The 25,294-nt window shown below is 34.9% G+C and overlaps 3 protein-coding genes across 6 annotated transcripts in view; 1 reads left to right on the top strand and 2 right to left on the bottom strand.

The window, feature by feature from the left end:
* The window catches only part of l(1)G0289 (plexin domain containing lethal (1) G0289), a 49,446-nt gene extending 43,164 nt beyond the window's left edge, over positions 1-6,282 (bottom strand). Inside the window, exon 1 of the mRNA XM_074174864.1 lies at positions 6,125-6,282. Within this exon, the coding sequence (XP_074030965.1) occupies positions 6,125-6,209 (85 nt within the window). The 5' untranslated portion in view covers positions 6,210-6,282. The remainder of the gene's footprint in view (positions 1-6,124) is intronic.
* A 723-nt stretch (positions 6,283-7,005) lies between these two features.
* Positions 7,006-10,278, top strand: LOC141482140 (uncharacterized). Its single transcript, XM_074174865.1, has 2 exons — positions 7,006-7,219; positions 9,755-10,278. Exons 1-2 carry the CDS (start codon positions 7,136-7,138, stop codon positions 9,938-9,940), a joined length of 270 nt encoding a protein of 89 aa, XP_074030966.1. The 5' UTR covers positions 7,006-7,135; the 3' UTR covers positions 9,941-10,278.
* Positions 10,279-11,062: 784 nt separating this feature from the next.
* Positions 11,063-24,756, bottom strand: LOC111515396 (uncharacterized). 4 transcript variants are annotated; one of them, XM_074174860.1, is made up of 11 exons: positions 24,167-24,629; positions 23,899-24,085; positions 23,426-23,668; positions 23,130-23,352; positions 19,250-19,404; positions 18,016-18,320; positions 16,840-17,032; positions 15,218-15,435; positions 13,211-13,414; positions 12,895-13,116; positions 11,063-11,331 (listed from the first exon to the last, which is right to left on the bottom strand). In XM_074174860.1, the coding sequence occupies exons 1-11, from the start codon at positions 24,338-24,340 to the stop codon at positions 11,167-11,169; spliced, it is 2,289 nt and encodes a 762-aa protein (XP_074030961.1). In that variant the 5' UTR covers positions 24,341-24,629; the 3' UTR covers positions 11,063-11,166. The 4 variants fall into 4 exon arrangements, with proteins under 4 accessions (XP_074030961.1, XP_074030962.1, XP_074030963.1 ...); XM_074174861.1 differs by lacking the exon at positions 23,426-23,668 and having other exon boundaries at positions 24,167-24,618; XM_074174862.1 differs by lacking the exons at positions 16,840-17,032; positions 18,016-18,320 and having other exon boundaries at positions 24,167-24,642.
* Between the last annotated feature and the right edge of the window lie 538 nt (positions 24,757-25,294).

The following is a 25,294-nucleotide window of genomic DNA, read 5'->3' as shown; positions in this document are numbered from 1 at the left end:
ACAAAATGTAGTATTTATACTTACCGAGAAAAACAGAGTGAAGCAGATAATCACAAATCCACTAAATGAGAATAAATAATTACGTGATTCTAGTTACACACACTCAACGTTTAAAAGTTATCATGATAAGATTAACTTGACGCAACGCAGTAAGCCATTAAGCGTCGCGTCTACTGTAGGACGACGGAGGACGAAGCGCGGGGGTAAAGGGGCAGTCTAAGCAATGAAACGCCATCGCCGAGAACGCGACACGAACGCGGGCAGACGACGGTGATGGTTGTGTTAGTTCTGTGAATTTCTTTATTGGTAACATAATTCGATTTTCGAAGCCATTCATTACTTAGTGCCCTTATATTAACGTACAGCCGAAGCTACTGAACTTAGAATCTTGAAATATGCAGGTAGGTTCTTTGTATAGCGTTGATAAGCATCAAGAAAGGGAAGCAGGAATTTCCACCCCCCAAGTGGAAAAAATAGGGGTTCAAAGATTGTATTGAATTTTGTCAGTTTTGAAGTTGGAAAACTGAAGTTTTGGGTTAACAAAAATAAAAACTATTTGTGTAAAATGGTCTTCACGAAACTTAATGAGACAAACCAAATTCTACACGGGCGAAGCCGCGTGCAACAACTAGTCCTAGTTATATATCAACAACCAAAAAAGAATCAGATGAAAAATGAATCTTTACTAATAAGTACCAATAACAGAGTAGAGTGTCAATGATAAAAATACACACTCGAGATAATATATCAGCAATTATCTTCATATCACGTTCAGAGAAAAGTAAGTATTCAAACCCTGATGAGCTGATTCTATTGTTTCAAATGTAGAACGTTATATGAACAACTGAAGTTCAACTAATGATCTCACTTGTATTAATCATGTCTATTGTTCATAATCAAAAAAATTTCAATGGAAGAAATTAACCGTGCAATCTAATAATATATCTGAATTGAGAGTAAATATTTGTTGCAAATTCAAAATTCTTACGATAATTCAACCATAATATTACGCTGTTTCAAAAGTGTTGTCCGTTTTAAGTGTTTTTGTAGCTTCATATCTCAATAAATATTTGTTCTACAATGTCGTGGTACATTGTTCTCTGTACATTGAAGCTGTTCATTTTTTTTCAAATTTAATTTTTTAGCCTTGTCTCAGCAAATTGAACCGAAACAGCCCGAAAAATAACCAGGCATTTGGCATTGATAGTAATAATGAACGCAATGTTCAGCGTTGTTTTCTTTTGAGGACAAAACACAAGCACTACATGAAAATCCTTAAGACACTCTAAGAGTTTCACTTCCCGTGAAAGTAATGAGTGATTTTTTTGCTGGCATCTTTTTGGCAAAACTGGTTTTGACAGATCACGCGTGAATCGTGCCTTGTGTCATTGTCAAACTTGTTCAGTTTGGTCTATAATTTAACCATGGATCGACTCACGAATGAACAACGCTTGCAAATTATTGAATTCCATTATGAAAATTCATGATCGGTGAAGAAAGTGCACCGTGGACTTCTTCCAATTCATGGGCCGTTTCGTCGGCCTACTATTCGGATTCTTGTGACTAAATTTCGAACCTAGTTTACATTATTGGACATTAAACCCCACCGACATGCATACGTATAGTAAGGAACGAAGAAAATATTGTGGCTGTATCCGCCAGTGTTCGCGATGACCGTGAAATGTCGATTCGCCGCAGTTCGCAGCAATTGGGCCTCAGTTACTCCACTACGTGGAAAATTTTGCGAAAGGATTTGGGTGTGAAACCTTGTAAGATACAGCTGGTGCAAGAATTGAAGCCACACAACCTCCCACAACGTCTAACATTTGGTGAATGGGCGCTGACAAAGTTGGAGGAACATCCACATTTTTATCGAGGCTTATTTCTGGTTGAATGGATCCGTTAACAAGCAAAATTGCCGCATCGTTTCACAAATCACCGTCTGTAAATTGAACGAATTGAGCGTCGAAGTATTGCCTCACCCACCATATTGCCCAGGCTTCTCGCCGACAGACTACCATTTTTTCTCGCACTTCGATAACTTTCTAACCGGTAGAATCTTTGCCAATCAGGAACAGGTAAAAGCGACCTTCATCGACTTCATCGAATCCCGAGCACTCAATTTTTGCTGACTGAATTATTCGACTTGTGTTGCGTTGGCAAAAGTGCACTAATTCAAATTATGCTTATTTCGAATAAGTATTCACTGACATATTACAGTTTAATGTAGACTCATTGAAACAACTAAATAACTACAGAGAAAAAGGGTGAATAGTCTCAATATCGATTTCGATCTGAATGATAAAATCATTGAATGCACTATTCAGGTATTCAGTTGAATATCCTTGAGTTACAGCGACATATACAGGGAGTTAATTAATTATGTACCATAAATTTAACAGACGATTCTTTAGGTAATTTTAAGACGATATGTTCATATAAACATGGGTCCGCAAATCCTTCGTTCTCAAGATACAGGGTGTTGTTATTGTTACATAATTAGAAATGAAAAATTGTAAAAATAATAATTTCCAAAAGAAACATTTAATTCCCCATATTATTCCTTGTGAGGTCCAGGGATATGCAATTAGGTCGACTTTTTTTTCTTAAAAACTAAGCAAGATACGAAAAAAATTCAAGAGACAAAAAAGTTGTATTTCTAATTACTTAATCCAAAGAAATAATAAAAATTACACAAAAGTCAGTGGCGTACATTTTTAAGTCAAAAATATTCGTTCAAATCCCGCTCAAGACGCCACTGGGCTTAATAAATTGAATCTAGTTCGGGCTGAGCTAAATTAGCTCCTTAATGTTATAAATACCATTGCCAAATTACAACAAAATTAGGTAAAGGATATTCAAGATATTTATGAATATCTTTTTTTTTTAATTTTTATTTCAACACCCTGTATCTTGAGAACGAAGGATTTGCGGACCCATATTTATATGAACATTTCGTCTTAAAATTACCTAAAGAATCGTCTGTTAAATTTATGGTACATACTTAATTAACACCCTGTATATGTAGATACATGACTTCTTGACCTTTCAATAGTAGACAACGTATCAATTGAATCGCAATTTGCACGTGGGCATTGGAAGCATGGGATTCATTATTAAGGTGAATTTTGGTGTAATTCCTAGAAAAAAATGTCATGTAATTGTTTTTCCTAGATTTAACTTACAATTCATTACGTTTTGTAATAATTCCACGCACGCTGTTTGAGTTTTAAATGAGATTTTAATGTTTACCAGTAGTTTATACTAATTTATATAATGGCATGCAAGAATAATTAAAAGTCATTAGAGAATACTTGAGTAATTTATAATAAACTGCGCTTTGAAACAATTGAAACAAACTGGTGCACGTTGTCTTATGCGTAGAATATGATCATTATAAAACTAATAGTTATTGTGTTTCTATTGTTGTTACCAAGATCGAAATCAAGTTCCAAAGTTGGTAGTGTTCTTTTTCCGATAACACAGCTTCTTACCTAAAATGGGAAGTTTGTAAACATAGTCATGTTTCAACCAATTTACACAAAACATTAATGAATTATACAGTGCATTTCTGTAATGTCCCCCCTTATATTTTTTGAAAGGGTCAACTCAAAAAATTGAAATTTGGGATAATGAAATTAATGCATGAATACTTTATTTTGATATGTGTGATAGCAGGGAAGCCCACGATGCAAAATGGGGATTTACCCGAGCGTCATTGAGACATATTAGGTTGCAAAGCTTAGATAATAAGAAGAAAAAAAAAATGTTATATAATATATACCTTTTCATCGGTGGGAGAAGCTGCTATAGATTTTCAAATATGTAAAAAAATACTGTTGCATGGACATACTCGAGCGCGTCAGATAATGATAGCATCAATGTTCTACGTATTTTTAATAATGTTGGCATGTTAATCTGATCGTTTGCATGATGTGGGTGGTTGTACATAAAGGTAAAAAGTGAAAAGAAAAAAATGTATTAATCGAGCGCGTCAGATTTTCTAACGGGGTGTTAAGTGCAACAAAAAAAAGCTCTCATTCAATAATCGGACGATTTCGATCTGACGCAAATTCGCGGCAATTATTGTAATGTGCAAAAAAGATTCGCCATTTTGAAATACTCAAGCGCGTTCATCTTTATGTTTTAGACGTGCTGTTTCATAATCTGACGATTATCTAGAGGGATTCGCTTAATCTGACAAAAACAATATTTTTTTTATTTTTTTTAATTCATTGAACCTAATTAATTGAAAAGTTCAGGAAATATCATGCATGTGAATAAGTGTATGTTTTTTAAAGTAGAATACTTGTTTTTATAAGAAAATAATTTTTTTTAAATGCTCAAAAAATTTAATTTTTTATAATCAATTGATTATTGTATAAGTTTTAAAATGTCCTTATAGGACGAAACAGCAGTAACGTTAGTTACAAATAAAAGTGGTAAAAAACATAGAAAGTTTAATTTCTCTTTTCTTCATTATGATTTCCTACCACGTAGTAAATGGCTACATCCATCAATTAATTGATTAATTAATCATCATCTTCATCTTCATCACCAACGAGTCTGTGTGATCAGCTGTGATGAATGGCAACTGAATTCAGAGTGGCAAGTGAATTCAGAGTCGCCATCTTGAAAGTTTCATCTGTCAATTTCACTTCAAAATAAAGTATTCTGGTTCAAGAGGTAGTTCAAAGAAGCTGCATATAATAATGAAAAATTTAATTTCCTAACCATTGAATACACGCAATACCAAACTTGGCTTATTTTGATTCAATTGTGTTTCTACCATTTCGGTTCTTTCTACAGAGAAAGTCTGTAACTCCACTGGTGAACAAATCGAATATTTCAACGACATCCAAACAAAAAATTAGTAAATGAAACCAATTTTTGCAACAACATATCCATTTCAATGGATAGGAGAATAACAAAAGAACAAAATATTCTGGGATAATCAAACTACGGTTCTTTAATTTGACATTCAGTAGAGAAACAATCGATAATAAAGTTATGGCGCTCATAAATATAATCCTAATAAATAAACTTTGCCATAAATATATCAGTTCTTGTACCAGTTTTACGAGTATAAATAGTTAACGAAGGATTTGAAAAATAAACTGTCACTGAAATTATATTTATGCCGACTTCCAGAAATTTCTTTCCTTGCTCTGAATTGAATTTGAAATTATTTGTACGGTCATGTGTGTAGGTTTCACGAGCGTTGTCTTAACAAATTGTCCGATGTCAGGTTTTATACCTGACGTTTCGTCTGCTACTGATAAGCTGAAATTAGTGACAAATATGTTTCGGATAAAAGTGTATATCAGTGACATAGTCATATTTATAATGATTTCAGGATGTATTTTCAAACATCTGGGAATATTATAAATATTGGTCCTACAGTTCCGGGAGATTTCCTCCTATTTTTCAAAACTTTTTTCAAATTTGAAAGATATCAAAGTTTTTTAACCAAATCCCGTTTTTTTTCACTTCACCATGTAGGTAAGTATTAATTGACAAAGAAAAAGTGATTTATCAGAAGACCTTTTTTTCTGTTTTTTCTTTCTTTGAGACTTATAATTCTACAGTAAGATAATTATACTCAAGTCTATTTTGTTTTTGAGATTTCGTCAAATGAAACTGATCTTTTCGGACTGTATTACAATTATGTGTGTTGGAATCATGTAAATCTTGGCTACCTGATTAAGGTCAAGGAACTCGACTCTATATGAAATGTATAATTACGGTCCCAGTACTGATCCTTGGGGGACACAATCCGAAACACTTGTAGTAGTATAACTTCTCCAATAGACATGAACAAGAGTGAACACTGGATTAAGGAAAGATATTTGTTTTCCTTTCAATATCATATCAAGTCAAATCATTCAGAATAGGGTTCTCCCCTACTACTAATTGATCACATATTTGATTAAGAAATAGTTCACTCATTTAGAAATAATTCATCTGAAACTCGTAGCAGTTTCCCAGAATATCAACCTAAAGTTCTACAGTAAATATAAAATAAAAATGTGCAACAGGTAACAGAAACACACATGTAATTTGGGACATGGGAGAAAAATAAACTGGCAAAGGCTTGTAAAAATTTAAAAACAAGACGACTCACCTATATTAGAAGAAACGCTATATATACTCAAATAAACCGTCAAAAACACTAATAAACTCTCACACGTAAAAATTAAGTTGGCCATATTTAACTCAACAGACGATTACTAACTACACACTACCATACTCCGTTCTCAACTGCATGAAGAAAAAAACAACGGGACTAATAAAATGAAAGGATAGCCAACTTTAGTAACCAACTGTGGTGACAGTAGCTTTTGTTAAAAATCTATTTAGTTGGCTCCACTGTACAGGAGAATAATTTAGAGTTCGTTCAGAGCAAAAATCTTACGTTTCAAACGCGTCCTTCATGAAATTCAAATACAGTACCCCTGAAGATAAATTAAATCAACATTGATTCAGTGTTATAACGTTTCAACACACTGAAGTTTTTGGAATATATGATAATGCTACCACACGGTTACAAATGTAGAAAAGGTCTCGCAAAATTCGACAGCAACCGTACAAAAATACCAGTTGAATATTTATAGCCAGCTCTGGTGTGATTACTAGCCGAGAAAGTATGAATTTTCCATTGAATTTGACCTATAAATATTAAAATAAGCTGCAAAATAAATACATGTCCTTTCTCTAAGCCATATTTCAAATTATAAATACAAATAATTTGATTATTACTTGAAGGTAAGATATGAATTGAGTACGTCCCTCATCTATAAATTACTGCAAAAAATTGCAGTGGAAGTGTTTGTTTGATTCCGAATGTTCTGCTAGGGATGTTGGTGGAAATAGTGGGGAACTTTATGGATACACAAATTTGCTGAAAACTTAAAATTATTGAGCGCATTCTCTATTTCTCTAATATAACACGTAGCATATGTTGGCATCACCACAGCACAATTGGTAATAATAATTGTTACTTATGCTGTGGCATCACTGATAAACACCAATGACATGTGTCTGATATCGAGTATAATGTAAAACGGCAATATATTTTTGAAAATGTACAAAATAATCTACACATTTTCAGTCGAAAATACCTGAAATCTTGACAATGAATAACGAACCTACGTATGTTATGTTTAGTCCTTTTGAAGACTTTTTCTATCTTCTGAATAATGTAATCTTGGGGGAATCGGTATGTAGACATGATTCAATGTTTTTATTTTGATGTCTGATAATATTCTGAGTTGCAGTTTGTCACATCTGCTCTGTCACAATATTATATTTTGATAACTTATGTTTATTATTTCTTTTTACAAAGGACCCATTATGTAAAATGGCCTACCCTTAAATTTTCTGAAATTTTGGCAAATTTCAATTCTATTACCAGCTAGATTCAGTAATCTCTATCTCGTGAAGATGTTTGTTGGTGAAACGCGAAAAGAGTATTGCATTTCTGGTGCAGAGGTTCCAGTTTTACCTTTCATTAGAGTGATAAAAGTTGAGATATGTCTGAAAAGTTCGTAACATATTTTGAAAACATTATGGGAGAATGGAAATTAGATACAAAAGAAAGATCCTTCTTTAAACGTTAATATGCATATTGAAAGTGAGGTAATTGAAAAATCAAAAAATTAAAAACAAGAAGTGAAAAAATTTAAAAAATCACTGATACCAATTTGATATGAAAAAATATGCACAATATTTGGTTTTTATAGGTCATTGTGTAACTGTGATTGTACTGAAACATGCTCATATGTGTTTTGGTTGGTTTCCAGGTTTTGCCGTGATCTTTGGTTATAATCTCCGAACGTTTCAAAAACTTACCTTACTTTCAATAGCAGTTCGACCTAATTGTAGCTGTGGTTCGTATTCATAGTTCCGGGAACACTTTCAAACAGAAGGTTGTGTACTGCAGTAATAAATTTTCAGAAACTGCTGGGTCCTTTGTCGAACAACATAGTCATGTTCTGATTTCATAATTAAGAGGAGCATAAAAAATAATTACATTAATATATTAAGAAAGTAATGAGTCAGTAATATGTATTCCTATTTTCCTTTGTTAGTTCCATTATTAATTGAATGTTGGATTCACACATTAATTTTTACAGCATCTACACAAAGCAGATGTTAATTTTTTCAAACTGTACTCTTCTTTTATCAACTAATCTAGTTGTCCAAGTTTCCAGGACAACAAGATCCTCGTAACTTTACCCAAGCTAATATTTCTATAACAAATAGTAATTGAGAAAATATGTTAGCGTTCGAACTTGAACAGATATCAGGAAGTATTAAATTGAATATCACAAATTTTCATATGTTTTTCTTCATAATTTTCATGGTACTGAATAAATGGTGCTTTGTTTAACATTCATTATTTGTAGCATTCATCCATATATGTGAATAGTTTTCAATTTATTTTTGTTCATATTCAGTTTTGAATCCCTTAGAAGAATAAATAACAAGCACCCACACACAGTTTTGTAAATAATGTGGAGTTTATTATTGTACATCATTTGTCCTTTGCATATTCAGGTGCATATATTATAATTTCTTTCATTCATGTAAGCAAGCAATAAAAATTATTATTATATTCTTGTCTCCTTGTATTGAACCGTGCTCGTGTCTTGCTTTATTACATTCTAAAGCCCATATCGCTTATAACTCAATTAAAGATCTTGGTGTATATTTTGATCAAAATTTGTCTTTTTCCAACCACATTAGATTGAAAGTAAGTGAAGCATTGAGAGGTTATGGCTTTATAGTTTGCAATTGTAAATATTTTTCAAATATATCTGCTCTAATTACTCTTTATGTAGCTTACGTAAGGTTAAAATTAAAATATGGCTCTGTTCTATGGTCTCCATTCTATAATTACTATAATACATTAATTGAAAAAGTTCAATGTCGTTAATGGTATTTGTTGCAGCGTTTTGAACTCAGGAACTATAATTGTCATAACATTACTTAAAAAAAAAAAACATTGACATGATTAATAACAAATGACATATATCAATTTCAACAAAGAAATGCATTGATGCCTGACTTGGGCATGAGTCTATAATGCCACAGTATTCCATGGAAATTTCTTACCATGACATTCAATATAGAAAGTCTTGAGTTACGTAGAAAACTTGCTGGAATAAGTTCTCTTAATAAATTACTGCACAGCAATGTGGCTGCTTTGGAGGTTTTATCTCTTATACATTTCTGTTTGTGTCATTTCCGAACTAGAAGTACAAAAACTTTTTACTGCCGACTGGCCAGAACCAATTAATTGCTCAAGTCACCAATCTCTAGCATTTGCAATAATTTCAATTCAATTCCAAATTTGTATATTATATTGTTGAAACTGCATCTCAGTTTTTCATGGAGAAGTTTCAATTTCTGGTATAGTTTCATTATATGGGTATACTTTTTTGTTTGTTCCTTTTTTTTTATTCATATATTTTCATTTATTTAATTTTTTTTTGTTCTTCATGTACTCAAATTGTAACTTTGTACATATAAGCACCTATATTACTTTTTTTTAACATACTTAGTTAACTCTGTAAATAGTTTTTAACTGTTGTGTAATAAAGGCTATTATTATTATTATTATTATAATAAGTAGCAGTGTTCTCAAGTAAGATGTTGACAATAAATTCCCTGATATCTGTAAAAGGGTCAGTAAATTGTATACATTATAACTCATAGTATTGAACATTACATCAAACAAAATATATTTCAGACAGTCGAAGATTTTATTCTCCTCATGGGCACTCTAGTGGCATTCATTGCTTTCATTTTGTGGTGCTGTTTTCCTGTTGTACCCAAGGACTCTCCGCTTCCTATCTTGCAGAGTCCTGTGAGGAATAGGAAAGATGAAGAGAAATATAATCAGCTCGTTGTGGATTATAATGGATCCGTAACTTAGGATTTGATTGTGAAGACGTTGATGTTTCAAAAATTCCTATCTCTGTGTGTTTTCGAAAGAATTTTCTCTACCTACTATTTTGACTCATTTTGTAGGACAATGTGAAGAGTTTTGTCGTTTAGTTTTTTCTTGTAAACAACCTAAGAAAGAAAACTACGACTTTCACTATATTGACAGCATCAATATCTTTGAAAAGTGGATTGAAACAATTTATTTTGTTTGATTAGAACGTTAAAGAAAGATATATATTTTAGCTCCTCTTTTAAGCAGATCAAAGGTATTGAGATGAATGTAGTCAGTCAATGTTTTAATGAGAATATATTTGCTAAATTACTGGCTATGAATGTTTCACTCTTGAGTTACCTGCTATATACTGAGTGACAATGTATTCATTGTACACGGTTTCCATTTAGTTATTTTGGGGTAAGAAATTTGAAATTCAGAATAAAAATATAGTTCATTGGAGTCAATGTTTCTAATGAAAATTGAAAATCTATTTCAGTCGAAAAGTTTGAATAGAAACCATTTGATAGAATATGAGATTCTCTTCCCAACGACTTAACACGAGTAATGGTTTTTCTTCAAAATGACGCCTCTAAATTCAATAGGACGGCACTACGACGCCATCTATGGAAATATTGTCAAAGAAATATATGTTGTAATAGTTGCTAGTTCTGAAAAATCTGAACTTTCTGCAACCGGGCCAAACCATCACAGCAGAGTCCTTATGTGAGGAAATCTACGAAATGTACCGAAAACTGCGTCAGAAGCCGGCACTGGTCAACAGAAGAGGTCTGATGCTGCCCCACGACCACACCCGTCCGCACGTTTCATAAATCACCATCCTAGAATTGAACATCAAAGTTCTGCTTCACTCACCTTACTTCCCAGACCTCTCGCCAACTGACTACAATCATTTCAAGCACTTCGATAACTTTCTCACCGATAGAACCTTCGCCACAGAAACAGGCAAAAACGGCCTTCGTCAATTTCGCCGAATCCCGAGCACACAATTTTCATGCTGACTGACTTGAATGGTGCTTATTTCGATTAAGTTGACTAAGTATTCCCTGAGGTATTTCAGTTCAAAGTAGATTCATGAAAACGGACAAAAACCTTACGCAATTATTGCAATGGGTGTAACATGGTTTATATTACGCATCAGTGTGATATAATTTGTGATTATGTAAGTAACTGTTCAATGGATGAATCGAAGGAACTCCTTTTTAGCTACACAATGTTTCAAATTCTTGGGATATCAAAGTGTCCTCAAGAAATAGATCTTGATCCTCAAGAACGAGGGAATTTCCAGGAGATACGAGATTGATGGTCTCTTCTTCGTGTTCTGTTGTTTTTTCACTTTTTAACGTGACTTCTTGATTGAAAACTGGCTGAAATAATATTATTTTATTAGAATTGAGAGATCCTGACAAAACTGTAAACATTCTAGAGTTAATTATTAATGTAGCAACACAGAACATTTCTTAGACACAGCTAACCACGTCAAAAATTGAACTATGATTTTCATGAAGACAACAGCAGCGGAATTAATGATTCACTCGAAAATATACTTATTATTGAATTTTGGAAAATCTATTTGTTCGACTAATGCAAAGTCTTGCAAGGCGTACCCGAGACTCCTCATAAGCCTCTGAAATAACATCTTTGCGTTACTATTATCACAAGCATCTTGAATGCATTTTTGAAACTCTTGCAGAATTTACTCCTCCATCGTGATACACCAAATGATTCAAATTACCCCACGGAAAAAATAAGGCGTTGAATCTGGGAAGCGAGCAGGCTGCGAAATGGGTCTATTGTGCTTTATGATGGCACAGTTGTCTCTAAAATGTGGAAGAGCCTCATCAGGTAGGAACCACATATTCTGATTCATATTCAAAGGGACATCTTCAAATAATTGCGGCAGATTGTGCCAAACCAAATTTAAATATATTTCAGTGGAAGTGAAAAATTGGGGTCCAATAAGCATGCCATCACTACTCTAACTTAAACCTTTGAGCGAAGGCATACGAAATTTCTACTGCCCAAACATGATTGTTGTGGAAATGTTAAGGCACTGGCAAAATACAACTGTTCTAGAATGAATGATCTTCAGGTTATAACGAGTTTGCCCTTTGATAATACAAAGGATAGTACTGTCCTTGCCGTATTGTCTTCCACTCTAGAAAGGAACTTCACTAAAGCTGCTATGCTCATCTCGACCATTTCTAAAAATGTTTCGCTCAATTCGTAACATTTCAAATAGAACAGGTCTTTCAGCGTCACCTTCTAGTTGTTTTTTGGCACTATCCTGTGTCACAAAGTCTAATAGCTAAATTTACAAATATCCGTGGGCTGGATGATTTCTCAAAATGCAGTGGACATAGTCCTAAATTCACTTCGTTGTCCAAACGTACAGAAAAGGAGGCGAACTTTGAAATACTGAAGTTTTTTTTCAGTTGAGAGTGGCAGCATTGCTACAAGCAAGACTGCTGCTCTCTCCCTCCCTGCGAAAGCTGTCAAGTGTTGTCAGGAGGAACTTGGCCAAATGCGCCCAAGAAGAAATCAACGGTCATACAAAGAGATAGAGAGAACTTCTTTTGATGAGCTCTACAAGCTTTGAAATGAATGAGAACTTCGAAAACATCGTGAATAATAGAGTAAAAGGAAACGTTGACGAATCAAGGTCGAAAATTCCAGTCAAGTTGTCGCTGCTAATAATGGAAAGAAAGCAATATTTTATCATTCCATGAAAGAAGTGATGAATTGTCAGTGGTTTATGACAACAATTGGGATAGAAACATGAATTTACCTACTGCAAGAAATGGACAAAGGCATCAATAACAATCATTTAGACTAATAACAAGAACAATAATAGTCCGTACGCGGACACTGTGGCAATTGTTTATTCTTCTGTGAAATAGAAAAGGTATAGTAATGAAAATTATATTTACCGTCACTTGCAAAGTTGTGAAGTAAGTTTTATTCAGATTTCCCCGAAAAGGAATTTTTTTCAAAGATTTTTCTATTTGTGATTGTTGTTTATATTTTTGCGAAATACGGAACATATGTTCTGTACATCTCGCAATATATCTCAGTTCTTCGAGAGCCTCTAGAGATTCTTTGATACGTGATTGGCCAAACGTGTTGTACAGTTTTTGTTCTTCGATAAGTTCCTGTAATGAGAAATAACATTACTTGGACACGCTATTTCTCTTGAGAATCAATAAAATAGATCATCGAGGATTTATTGCCGTGAACATATCTTACTTTTTCTTTGCCTTCCCTGAATATTTCATTTTGAGTTTCCTTCAAATATTCCCCCCATTTGTGATATCTTGTCACGAGCGTGGACATTATTTTGTAGTCTGCTGGAAGAGGTTTGAAGTTCATCACAGTGAATTCTATTTCTAGTTCCACCCACGCTTCTCCTAGCTTCAGTGCTAGAAAATTTTCAGCCATCAACATTGTAACCTTGAAATCAACAAAATATCTGTTTGAGAAACTGTTCCGTCTCTACCTCTTGTTTGAATTCAATTTTAATTTACTATTATTATTTTCTTCACCCTGGTTTCTTCTGGAAGCATTTTTATTTGTATTACAATTTTAATGTTCAGACCGCGATATCGTACTTGCCTTCATTTATGACTATAGCGCACCCCAATATACAATATTTTGTCAAAAACGGGATAAGTCATTCGAATGCTCGAGGTAAGCACAGTTTGGTTCAATTTGAAATATTTGCTTTCTCTAGTTACCAAAGTCACTCAAGAGGACAACAAAAACAGTGTTAGTGCATTGATACTCAACAGTAACATTTGATACAAATCAAATTCAGGTAGTCAAAAACGTATCGTACATTGGCACTGGTTCGTTTTTTGGTTATGACTCCTTTCAGCATATAGAAAGTTTCAAAAGAGAAAACCCCTCTCTATTTTACTGGTGAACATAAAGACACAAAGTGACGGAAGAGAACAATAACAATAATATTCGTTATTTCCACGTGTGAGATGCAACTAACGGGTTGAAAATTTACTGCAATTGAAAATGAGAGACGGAGTTCACTAAATGAATTCCTATATAAGTGACTGGACAATGATTTGATAAGTTATTCGTTTACAATCACAGTCACAAATCATTCTGTAACTGACATAATCAGACCAAAATAAATCATCGTAAAAAAGGAACTTTCGTCAACTGAAAAATTATGTTGTGAGAAATTTCAAGAAATTATTTTACTGAAACGAGTTATAACTGAGATATTAGTGTATTAGATGGAGACTTGTCATCAGCTGTCAAAATTTTATGAAAGGATGAATTTATCGGAACTCTTTTCAGAATCCTTTTAATCCTCATCACTTTTTTTGTTTTGAAAAAAAAACTTTCCGCAAAGAGCTTATCTTTTCTAGCCGGTTCTTCTAGAGAGCTCGATACCTTGAGAGCTTTTCACAAACAAATTTTTCTGATTTTTTTGGCAAGTTTGTTCCATTTTATTTGGAGCTTCATTAAGTAGTTTGAAGAGAAACGAGATAGAATAGGACCAATTTGCTAAAAGTAGTATTTAGTGACATAATATGTGTTCCGTGTTCATTCTTTCAAACTCAGTTGTTACTTCAATGGGGGCATGTTCCGTGTTGAGAGCAACACGGAACACATATATATGCAACAACAAGTAAGTGATCTGTCAAGTTTAGACACATGATCTCTCAAGTGGAGTTGATATAAATTTAATAAATAAATTCTACGAATACTTGATTATTATCACTTGGTTAATATATAACATTCAGGATGCCCTCCATGTGATGGATCGGCAATCTAACAGAATAAAAATTATTTACGAGTCATCATTGTGTCAAGAATAAATTTGTATCTTGTGAATTTATTGCGTATTTCTCCAAAATTATCCAAAAGTCGTTTTCTTCAACTATTATCTCCTAAAAACAGAAAACAATTCGATGCTTGTATTCGGCTACTTCAAGCTCAACATTTGCTATCAAGACAGATAGATTTAGATGTTTTATTAGAGTTTATATGAGTTGTGCGTTGAACATTTGTTTGATAATACAAGAACGGTAAGTACTCGTTTGGATTTCCGATGACTTGGAAGTAGGTAACAAAAAAACCAGTTGGGTATTAGTCTTTGAGATCATTTGAAATTCACCCAACCATATTATAAATAGGGCCCAAGTGGGCATCATCTCAGGACGATCCCCACTTTGTTGGATAAGCTTGCATCTAGAAGAGATTTTTCATAATTCGTATAAGTGATATACAAACCCGATCTTTCGTTGTCAAATCATCAATCTCGATTTTATACTCTTCCTCGGCAATTTTTAATACCTCCTCATGTCGTTCTTGCAATAATTTCAAAAGCGCATATATCTTTGGCCTACTACTCAAAAATAAATCGGCTATTGTCGGATGACTGTTCAAGTTTCGGGTATCTGAAAACGTTTGGTCCCTTTGTTCCTTGCCCACTAGGGGAAAAGCAGCATCTGGAATTAACAGATATACATGATTAGAACCTACCCTTCAATTTTCACGCTTCAACAGTTCATTGTATGTAAAAAATTAAAGTTTCTATTATTATTCTTCTTATTAAACAAGTAAATTCAGTTGACAAAGCAATATAGTAGGTAGATTCAAATTTCATGAAGCCCACTCATCAATTACAAACGGAGAATCAAAACAACTACATAAATTCAGTTAGATTATCTAAAACCACTTGATGCGATAGTAAAAATAATCCATAACAGTCTTCAAGGAAATTACATTGAAAATTGAATCAATTGAACAATATTTTTTCCTAAATATTACTTTAAATATGCTAACAAATATCTCAACTAGCCAGAAACGACAAGATGCGTAGATAGTAGGGAATAGTTTACAAAAATTGTAATTTTTGCGTTTTTCTATTTCGACGGTGTTAATACAAATAAAAGCAATTCGATAAAGTAGCGTATCAACTTTCATCAGGGCAATTCAAGAAATATGAAAAATTGATAGATAATAGAAGTAACCAAGATTCAAATTCAAGGTTATATTAACTCAACTTGCCCAGCAAACACGGTTACATTACAGAATATTGCGGCGATATCACAATGTGACGTGTGATGACGTCGTCAGGATGTTGCAGCAACATACTTTTTTGGTCGCGCTCAAATAGACTTGCGCTTCGCGATCATTCTAGGTGTCACATCGCTTCAAAATTATTTGTATTGACTTCCATAGGTATATATAAACATTACCCATAGGCAGAGAAGGCTAGTACAGTACGAAGTGAGCTAATAAGGCAGCAGACATTTGCGTATTAGTCTGAAGTTCACTTTGAAGTTTTTGTGTTGTATTGACAGAGTACGAGTAGTGAAATAAAGTTAACTTGAATTGTACAGTGTGGTCAATTATTGTCGAACCCACAGGGATGCTATGTTGTACAAGTGATGAATTAATCTGCCTCGTACCGAGTTCGTTTCAGTAATTTCAGATATAACATTTGTATCACACGCTGCTTATCGAGATGAACATTGTACTGTACTGTTGAAAAAATATTGAAATTGTCAGTAATATTTAGGAAATGAATTTCGGCATATTATACTATGTCCCTGCAAACCAGGTTACATATGCAAAATATTGCGAGGATTTAAGAAAGTTACCTGTGATGTCAACCAAGATGTCATATCGATGTTTTTGCACTACTCATGCAACAAGATTCGCTATATCACTGCGAGAAGTTTTGCGATGTTAGACTTTTCAAGCAATAAATGATTTACATCTGGCCGAAAACCAACCGAATTGGTTTCAATAATCTCGGCTTCATTTTTCATCAAGTGCCTGATATGAAAAAATGGATATATCTTATCGTGGAAGACAAGCGGTTCATAGGAGGTATTGATATTTACCTAAAATTTGGCCGAAACTTCCACATTTCACTTGTAGCAAGTTATTTTCATAACGAAATATTTGCATCAGGAGTGGAATGAATTTTACATTTTTCGTGCCTTTCCAAGTTAGCAAATATGGGACACAACTTTCATCTTCGCAAAGGTCAACAAGCGCGCCAAGGGTGATCAGTTGTACAGGAAATGGAAATTTCTGAAATGTGTTAAGAAATGATTGTCTATGTAAGAGTTTGTCCAAAGGTTTTTTTGGCAATATATAAATAGTAAAAGAGAAATACTCTAATGCGAAGCACATCCCAATACAGCAAATATGGTTACATCTCCAAAATATTGCAGACAACGTGAGGTGAAATTTTACATCTAAAGCAAAGCGGACACTACGACAGAACGGCACAGGACGCGAACATGACGGGACGTGGTCTATCCTTTGCCTCCTTCGCACACTACGATAGGACGAGATGCCGTGTGGTTCCCCACCTTCTTCCTTTTCTTCCTGCTCGGTTCCTCTTCTTATTTCCCCTCCCGTATTCAACAAGTCGATACTAGAGGAACAGTATAGAAGTACACACTTCTATACGGTGCTAGAGGTGTTTTCTGGCGTTTATCCGTATTCGAACGTGTATTCAAAAACGGTTCGTAGTGACGTCATTAATAATAAGATTCGCCAGACATGTCAAATTCAATAATGAAAACAAACTTTCAATTTTCTCTTATCTCAATTAGAATCGGATTTGTGAATACAATAATTTTCCAGCTTCATTTTGTACATTCTTACAACGTATTTGATAAGAAGTTTTCAGCACTTTATGAACTATAACGACCAAAATAAAGCAGAAACAGATGTAACGTAACGTCAAATTCCGTTTCAAAACCAACCTCACGCTAGTTTTGAATCATCACGAATACGTTTCAAATCATAGTTGATATGACGTTATCGTTATCGCTTGACCTAGGTCAAGCATGAGCCGTGAGTAGTAAAGGAGCAGAGGTGGAAGGACAGCCTGGTACAGACACATTATAATTGTTTACTATTCTGTGGTACAGTCACAGAGAGTTTTTGCTTTTCGAGTGGAGGCGGGTCATTGGCATCGAGAAAACGTATTATTATAAATAATTGGTTTCTGACATACTTCACATTTGCACTGAAAAGCAAAAAACACAAATACAAAAACTCACCTGTATAATATCCAACATCATATAAACCCCCATACTTTCGATGAACATTTTTGACAAGTTTTCCGATTTGATGATTGTCTCCCACACGAAATCCATGAGACATATTATGATTTTGTTATCAAAAATCATTTCGTTCAAATTGAGATTCAGGATTCGTTTGAAATATTTTAAGGATATTTCAACGAGAACAACAGGTAGATCGGTCGAACTTTGATGTAGTTCATTAAATATGCAGAATATCAATCTCAGACAGGTTTGCATCGGTTCAGTTATGATCGGTTCTGATAAAAACTGCTCGCATAAGTCTAAAAGTGATTTCGTCGATATATAAATGATTTTCGGATACGATCGATTATTTTTATTTTTCTCGAATATCTATAACTAGGCATGTATAGCACAAATCTGCTATTGAATATTCATTTATTTGGCTTGAATCTAGGCAATCCGTGAAATTAAAGAAGACCACAGAAATAATATGCCGAAATATGCAAGAATTTGGGTACCACTAGTTTGTTTTGTGTATCAGGTTGTTTCAAATCTGTAATATGTCAGTGAATACTTATTCAATTTGATCGGAATAGGTTTCATTTCAACCTGTGCACTTTTTCCAACGTAACGCAAATCGATTATTTCCGTTAGCATAAAAATTGTCTGCTCCGGATTCGATGAAGTCGAGTTTTGCCTGGTCCTGATTGGCGAAAGTTCTACCGGTGAGAAAGTTATCAAAGTACTTGGAAGATAATAATAATAATAACTGCTGACGTAATTTTCGGTACATTCCCTCACAATATGACTCTGCGGTGATAGTTTGGCCCTGTTGCAGAAAGTTATAGTGAATCACTCAATGCGCTGACCACCATACAGTAACCATGGTCTTTTTTGATGAGTTTTTGTCTTTGAGAAGTGCCTGGGTGGCTTATCGGTGTCCAACTACTGTCTTGAACGTCTTCTGTAGTCGTAGAGGATCCACTTTTCATTACACGTAACGGTCCGATCCAAATAAGGATCATTTTGATTGTGCCAAAGCAAAGAAGACGGACTGTTTCGGCGCTTTGATTCAATTTGAAATAGTAGAGAAAAATTGACATCATCACTATCACTACATAGTATAAAACAAACTATATCTTTAAAATTAAGTAACATAACATTGAAGATAAACAAAATTATCACTTAAATAAAAAAATGATACGATAATAATTCACTCTTCCATAAACAAAAGAAAACATCAACTTACTAAGCAGTATACTAGATCCATCATTATACAAAAAAGAATGCGCAATAACTTCACCAGGATCGTTTTTCAATAAATGATTCGTAGTACTCAAACATTCCCTTAGGATTGTTAATCCTTCTTGTTTTATTTTGCTTTCTTTCATGCAGCGCGCCAACCTGAAAAATGTACTAGTGGTCAACGGATGAACAGTTTATGTAGGAAAATAGTTTTTGAGATACATGGATGGTCCGGAATTCTCAATAAATTCTTCGCTCAGATGGGGTACAAGCTTCTTCAGAATATTCCAGAAGAAGATTTGAATGACACAAAAATGGGATTTCGAAAGGAATCGTTGTTCTCCGGTACGCCAAATCGACCTCAGTAGTGTATGAATGATTCTTGCAGCTTCTAAAACCTAGAATATGGAATACCTATATGTAGGAACGTGGACTGTTGAAAAATTAAGGTAAATGTTCAAATTTCGCGGGCTACTTACATTCGAGTAGCTTTTTTTATGTTGGTATAGTAGTCTCGAACATATGGTTAAAGTTCAAACTGTTTAACATGTTTAGTTTGTTGATGAAACCGATGAAAATGTTGAGAAAGTGAAGAAAATTGTTATGGAGAATCGTTGAATCACTGTTAGAGAAGTTGCTCAGGATGTCGACATACGGTTGGCTTATGCCATGCAATTTTTTCGAAAATTTTGGGCAAGAAGCGTGTGGCAGCGAAGTTCGTTACAAAATTGCTGAATTCTGAGCAAAAATACTGTCACATGGAGTATCGCTCAAGAACTGTTGAATGACGTCAACGGCGATCCAGATTTGCTTCAAAATTATCTGTTAAACGTGTGAACGAGCGTTGTCGTGGAGCAGGATAGGACCTTTTCTGTTGACCAGCGCCGACCGCTGCTGACGCGCTTTCTGGTGCATTCCATTGATTTCATCACAATATGACTCTGCTGTGATGATTTGGCCCGGTTGCAAAAAGTTAAGTGAATCTCACCAGCCGCTGACCATCACACAGTAACCATGGTCTCTTTTTGTTGAATTTTCGCCTTTAGAAAGAGCCTCTGTGCCACTAGTGTTCAACCACCCTCCTGATCGTCTTCGGTTGTAAGGAATCCACCTTTCATCACACGTGACGATCCGATTCAAAAAAGGATCGTGTTGGTTGCGCAAAACAACCTTATAATTTGAATTGAGACGCGTTCCAGTTGGACTGGTTGAATAGAAGCTTGTTTGTACCAACACGCTCATTCAGTTCACTAACCCAATCATGTTTCACTTCTCGAGGAGTTGAACATTCACAACTAATACCTTACCCTTTTCCCCCATCCAATTCAGCCACCATGAGAATATCTAAAAGTGCAAGTTTCAGAAGAATGTAGTCGTCTTCGCACGATAAATACTTCGATTCGAACAACTTCCTGGAGGAAATGTAACGTGTTGTTACTTCAAGTACGCCTAAAAGCGAATAATTTCATTATCTAAAAATGGTGAGTCTCTTTGAGCAAGTATTTTACACGGTACCTGTTATGTACGTTTCAGGTTATTATTAGGTCGCTCATCAGTTTTACCAGAATTATTCATAATTTGTCTTCTTATACTTACTTTCACATAAACCGCTAGCAATGAATTCAGCTTTCGGAAAGAGATCCATTAGTTTAATCTTCATCGCTAATACATTGTTTCGATCTAATTTTTTATCGCATACTACGAATGCTTTGAACGCATATTGTATATTCCTGAAAACAAATGAAACTACTGCTGTAAATCATGCCCTAAAGAAAATAACGCCGGCCGCCACTGGTAGTCATAAACCAATCGTGACGTAGCTCGCGAATGTACGATGTTCGCCGCTTTTAGATGTAGCGAGAGTAATGCTACCGATTTCGATGGAATTTCGCCGAAATTTTCTAGTGCGTTCGATTACTATATTATAAACGCTAGCAACGAGCATATCGACACAGTCAAGTGGAAGTTACACTGCGGTACGCGAAGCGATCTAGTAAGGCGATAGACATTCAATTAAGTTCTAGTTGAAGGGTTTATTGTATTTGAAGTGAAATAAAGTTAAGTTTGATTATTCATTGTAGTGAATTATTGGTCAACCCACGCAGAAAACGTAACAATACAGTTTTCAGTCTCACTATTTTTGAAGGCCGTCCATTTTTGGAATTTTTTCCTGAAGTTTCGTTGGTGCGAGTGGCTAGCTTCTTCAGAGGTTTATACATCCTAATATCCGATGAATGGATATTACGGCTGCGTGAAGCGTATTTATGTTGACTCGGGTAGTTTGGTGTGCTAATACCTGTACCTTGATCAGGTAAATTGCGTAAAGCGTGTTTATATTGAGTCGGGTAGTCTGGTGTGATAATACGTGTACGTGGATTAGATAAATTGTCAATAACATTCGTCGACCCTTTTCTGCCTACCGTCATGCTGTTTGCTTTTCTTGAACTTCTTAGAATGGGATTCCATCTGTATCTGTAGAGTATGGAAGATAAGTGTAGGCCCACAGCACTTAGGCCATATGTGACCCATTGTTCATCCTCCCGAGGAGTTGTCCTCCTAGGTCATTGTCCATCCTATCCTTTCCAGGAAGGTGGACAGATCACTGGGAGACATCTCCTTTATATCGGCAGGTGTAGACCAAGACTCGCCGAACACACACACTCTCTTATTGGTGATAACTCCAGACACTCGCATAGGACATGCCTGACAGTTTTATTTTCCTGTTCACACATCCTGCATAGAGGTATGTCCACTAACTCCATATTATGGAAGTGTTTCTTTAGTTGACAGTGGCCAGTCAGAAATTCTATTGCTAAGCGTAGGGTTTTCCTGGTCACCCCCAGATATTTCTTCGGCGCCAGCTTCCCAGGGTCACCCAGGGTGATTCTGGCAAGATTGCATCCTTTGATTCCATCACATCTCTTTAGGAATTGAGCATGAGTGTGACGTTTAGCTAGTTCCGCAATTGTCGAAGTCATCGGGCCGTAGGTGTCACTGGATCCTAAAATTCTTAGTCCAGCCGCTTCCTTGGCTACAGAGCCGGCAACACGATTATCTTCATTCCTGTTGTGCCCTTTAACCCACCTCAGCATGTTTTTATCTACCGAGGCTTTGGCTAACCCTTGGTGGCACTCTAGTACTAGCCCTGAGATAACACGTTGTCTTGTGGCGATTGAGATACCAGCCAGTTCTGTTTGTGAACCAAGCTGGTATTTTTTCCCATTCACCACTTAATACTTAGCCTCAATGATCTGGAGTTTTCTTTGGTTTTTGAGCCGTCTGTATTCATGCGTATTGCATGTATGTATCGTGTTTTCAAACAGAATTCTGTGGTTTTCTTCTCTGAGTGCATGTTCCGTCACAGCCAACTTATCCGTTTGGCCTAGTCTGCAGTTTCTTGCGTGCTCCTTCAGCCTTGCTCCCATGGATCTTTTGGTGGTTGTTGGCAGGTATACATCGGAACCCATTTGAAAAAAAAGATAGTGCTGTTTCATCAAGACCGTGTGCACCGTGACAGAAATCAATGAGAACGATAGCAAATTTGCATGAGTTGGGCTTCGAATTGCTTTTCCATCCACCGTATTTTCCGGATCTGGCCCTCAGCGATTTTTTCCTGTTCTCGTATCTCAAAAAAATGCTCACTAGAAACATATTTAGCGCCGATAAAGAGGTAATTGGCGAAACTGAGGCCTATTTTGGGGCTATAGACGAATCGTATCATATTGTATGTCCCCTATAATCGTTGTATCCCCCTCGAAGGCCACTATATTGAATAGTGAAATGAAAATTTATCAAATTTTTTTTCTATGTTAGCCTATGAACTTTTCAGTCCAATCGTTGAACCCCTTACCTCCTTACATGTAAACCCAAATTACCCAAATTACCATATCGAAAATCGATCAATATTCCTAACATCTTCTAAATCAGCCCTGTGTTTCTCCAAATAATCCAGTAACTCATATATTATGAACGAAGTAATATCATAATGCAAAACTTCTTGACCCGATATGGAAGTTATTGAATGAATGTCGCGGAATCGACCTCTCCATGTAGGTTCTATTCTTCTCAAAAGGGAATTCAACGCATCTTGGAGCAAGAGTTCTTTACCTAGAAAAAATATGTTGTTAACAGTTTTGTCTAATGAAGAAAAACTAATATATTTCTAGAATTTTATACTTGCAAGAGTTTTTGCAATCTTTGATCATCAACGTAATCAACGTTAACAGTTTTGAATATATTTCATCGTCTGCAACGGCCAGTAGCTGTCCCAAGATTTCAGATAATCTACTATCATCAGCCGCTTTTTTACGACTTTCCAACGATGAATACCATTTGTGTTTCGGACTATTCTTCAATAAATTTATCAAAGCGTTTACAGCAACATTTCGAAGATTATTATTCTTTAAACAAACCAGTAGATATCCTTAAAAATTGTTATTGCCAAAGTATGTTATATGTGTAGCATCTTATATAAATTTTGACGAGACAGATTTAAAATTGAATGGTTCACGAATATAAATAAGTATGGAATCAAGAGGGATGAAGGAAATGCAGACACCAACTGGCATCTCTTTGTATGAAAACACAGTGTTTTCTACTGCAATTTCCCGAAAATTGTGAAAGAAAATGAATAGATCATTCTGTTTTACTTACCGAGTACAGTAAAAAGTTCTTGTAAGTCTCTTGCAAAGGTAAGAACATCTGAAGACTTGTTTAGTAAGGGTGGTATACAACAAATAACTAGTATTCGTTCCAACAGTTTTTCATATACCCCAGTTACATCGATTCTATCAGTTAAAATATAAATCAGCTGGATTATATCTGATAAGTCTTGAATAAACTGCAGTATTAGTTAAGGAATTCAAATTAGGTATTTGTGAAACGGGAAATTTGACGAAGATTATTCTTATTTGAAGGATACAAATCCATGCTGCGAAACATCGATGAAGTTGGAAATCATCTCGGTATGCCTCTGGACATCATCTTTTGTGATCGGATGCTCCAGAAGGGGAACTATTTTTGCAATTAGTTCAGATGATTTTTTTTCTTGTTTGTAAAGACATTTCGTTGGCGAGTTGGAATCTCCTTTGTCCATGATTCACAAATGTACACACATGTACGTCAAAATTGTTCATTTTTGACGTGTCTGATAACATCAGTTGACTAGAGATGGAAAAAGTGACAATTGTCTACTCAATGAAAAAAATAATAATTACAATCGGTGGAAGAATAAACATTTTATAAGAGTTCTTCCCTTTGAATGGGTCACATTATGGTAAATCCCAGATCTTCATGAAACAATTGATTTTCAAGTAAGCAGATGGAAAAATTTGCTAGGAATATGCTAATAAAAACAAGATTTTTTTACAATAAAAACAACAATAAAAATTAATTGGCGCTCTGGGGCGACTTCATTGATTCCAGTAGCGTATTTGCTTTTTCAGCTGCAGGAAAACCAGGAAAAACCTGCAATATTTATTATCAATAGAGAATGATAAAAATAATATATAAAAATGATAAGTGATGAACAGGCTATGTTCAGGTATAAGCATTGCTACCAAATCCAACTTCATACGGTAAGTTTATTTTTCTTTTCAAAGTTTATATTTCAAAGAAGTTGTGAAGAAAAATGATAAATGAAATTTCAGTTTCTACAAATAAATTTCCATAAGATAGCCTTCGATTTAGGGTAAAGGCATGCGTCAAGCTATTATATTAATGTCGTGTGAGAAACAAGCTTATAACCTCATTTTTCCAACACTTTCTTTAAATTTTGGTTATCGGAATGTTTTTATACAACCTTGTCGCAATGAAGAAGAACCATCGAGTTTAAGTCACTGTGGAATGTCTCTATATAGCTTATAGCGAGAGGAGCAACTATGTAAAACTAGTTTCTCTCGTAGCTAAGGTGGATATTCCGACAGGAAAATTTTGTGTACACAAGTGAATAAGTGAAATTCACTCAGATATTTCAATGAAAACTAACCAGAGTCGTCAAATGATGTGCACATATCGTCTGTGACTAATATACTCAAAGCCGTGATTGTGG

The sequence above is a fragment of the Leptinotarsa decemlineata genome, unplaced genomic scaffold (genome assembly GCF_025532065.1).
Source record: "Leptinotarsa decemlineata unplaced genomic scaffold, Ldec_3_MD MMD2_tig00000882_RagTag_RagTag, whole genome shotgun sequence".
Lineage (NCBI taxonomy): Eukaryota > Metazoa > Arthropoda > Insecta > Coleoptera > Chrysomelidae > Leptinotarsa > Leptinotarsa decemlineata.
The sequence above is the reverse complement of the archived record's forward strand: the minus strand, read 5'-3'. Positions and strand labels throughout refer to the sequence as shown.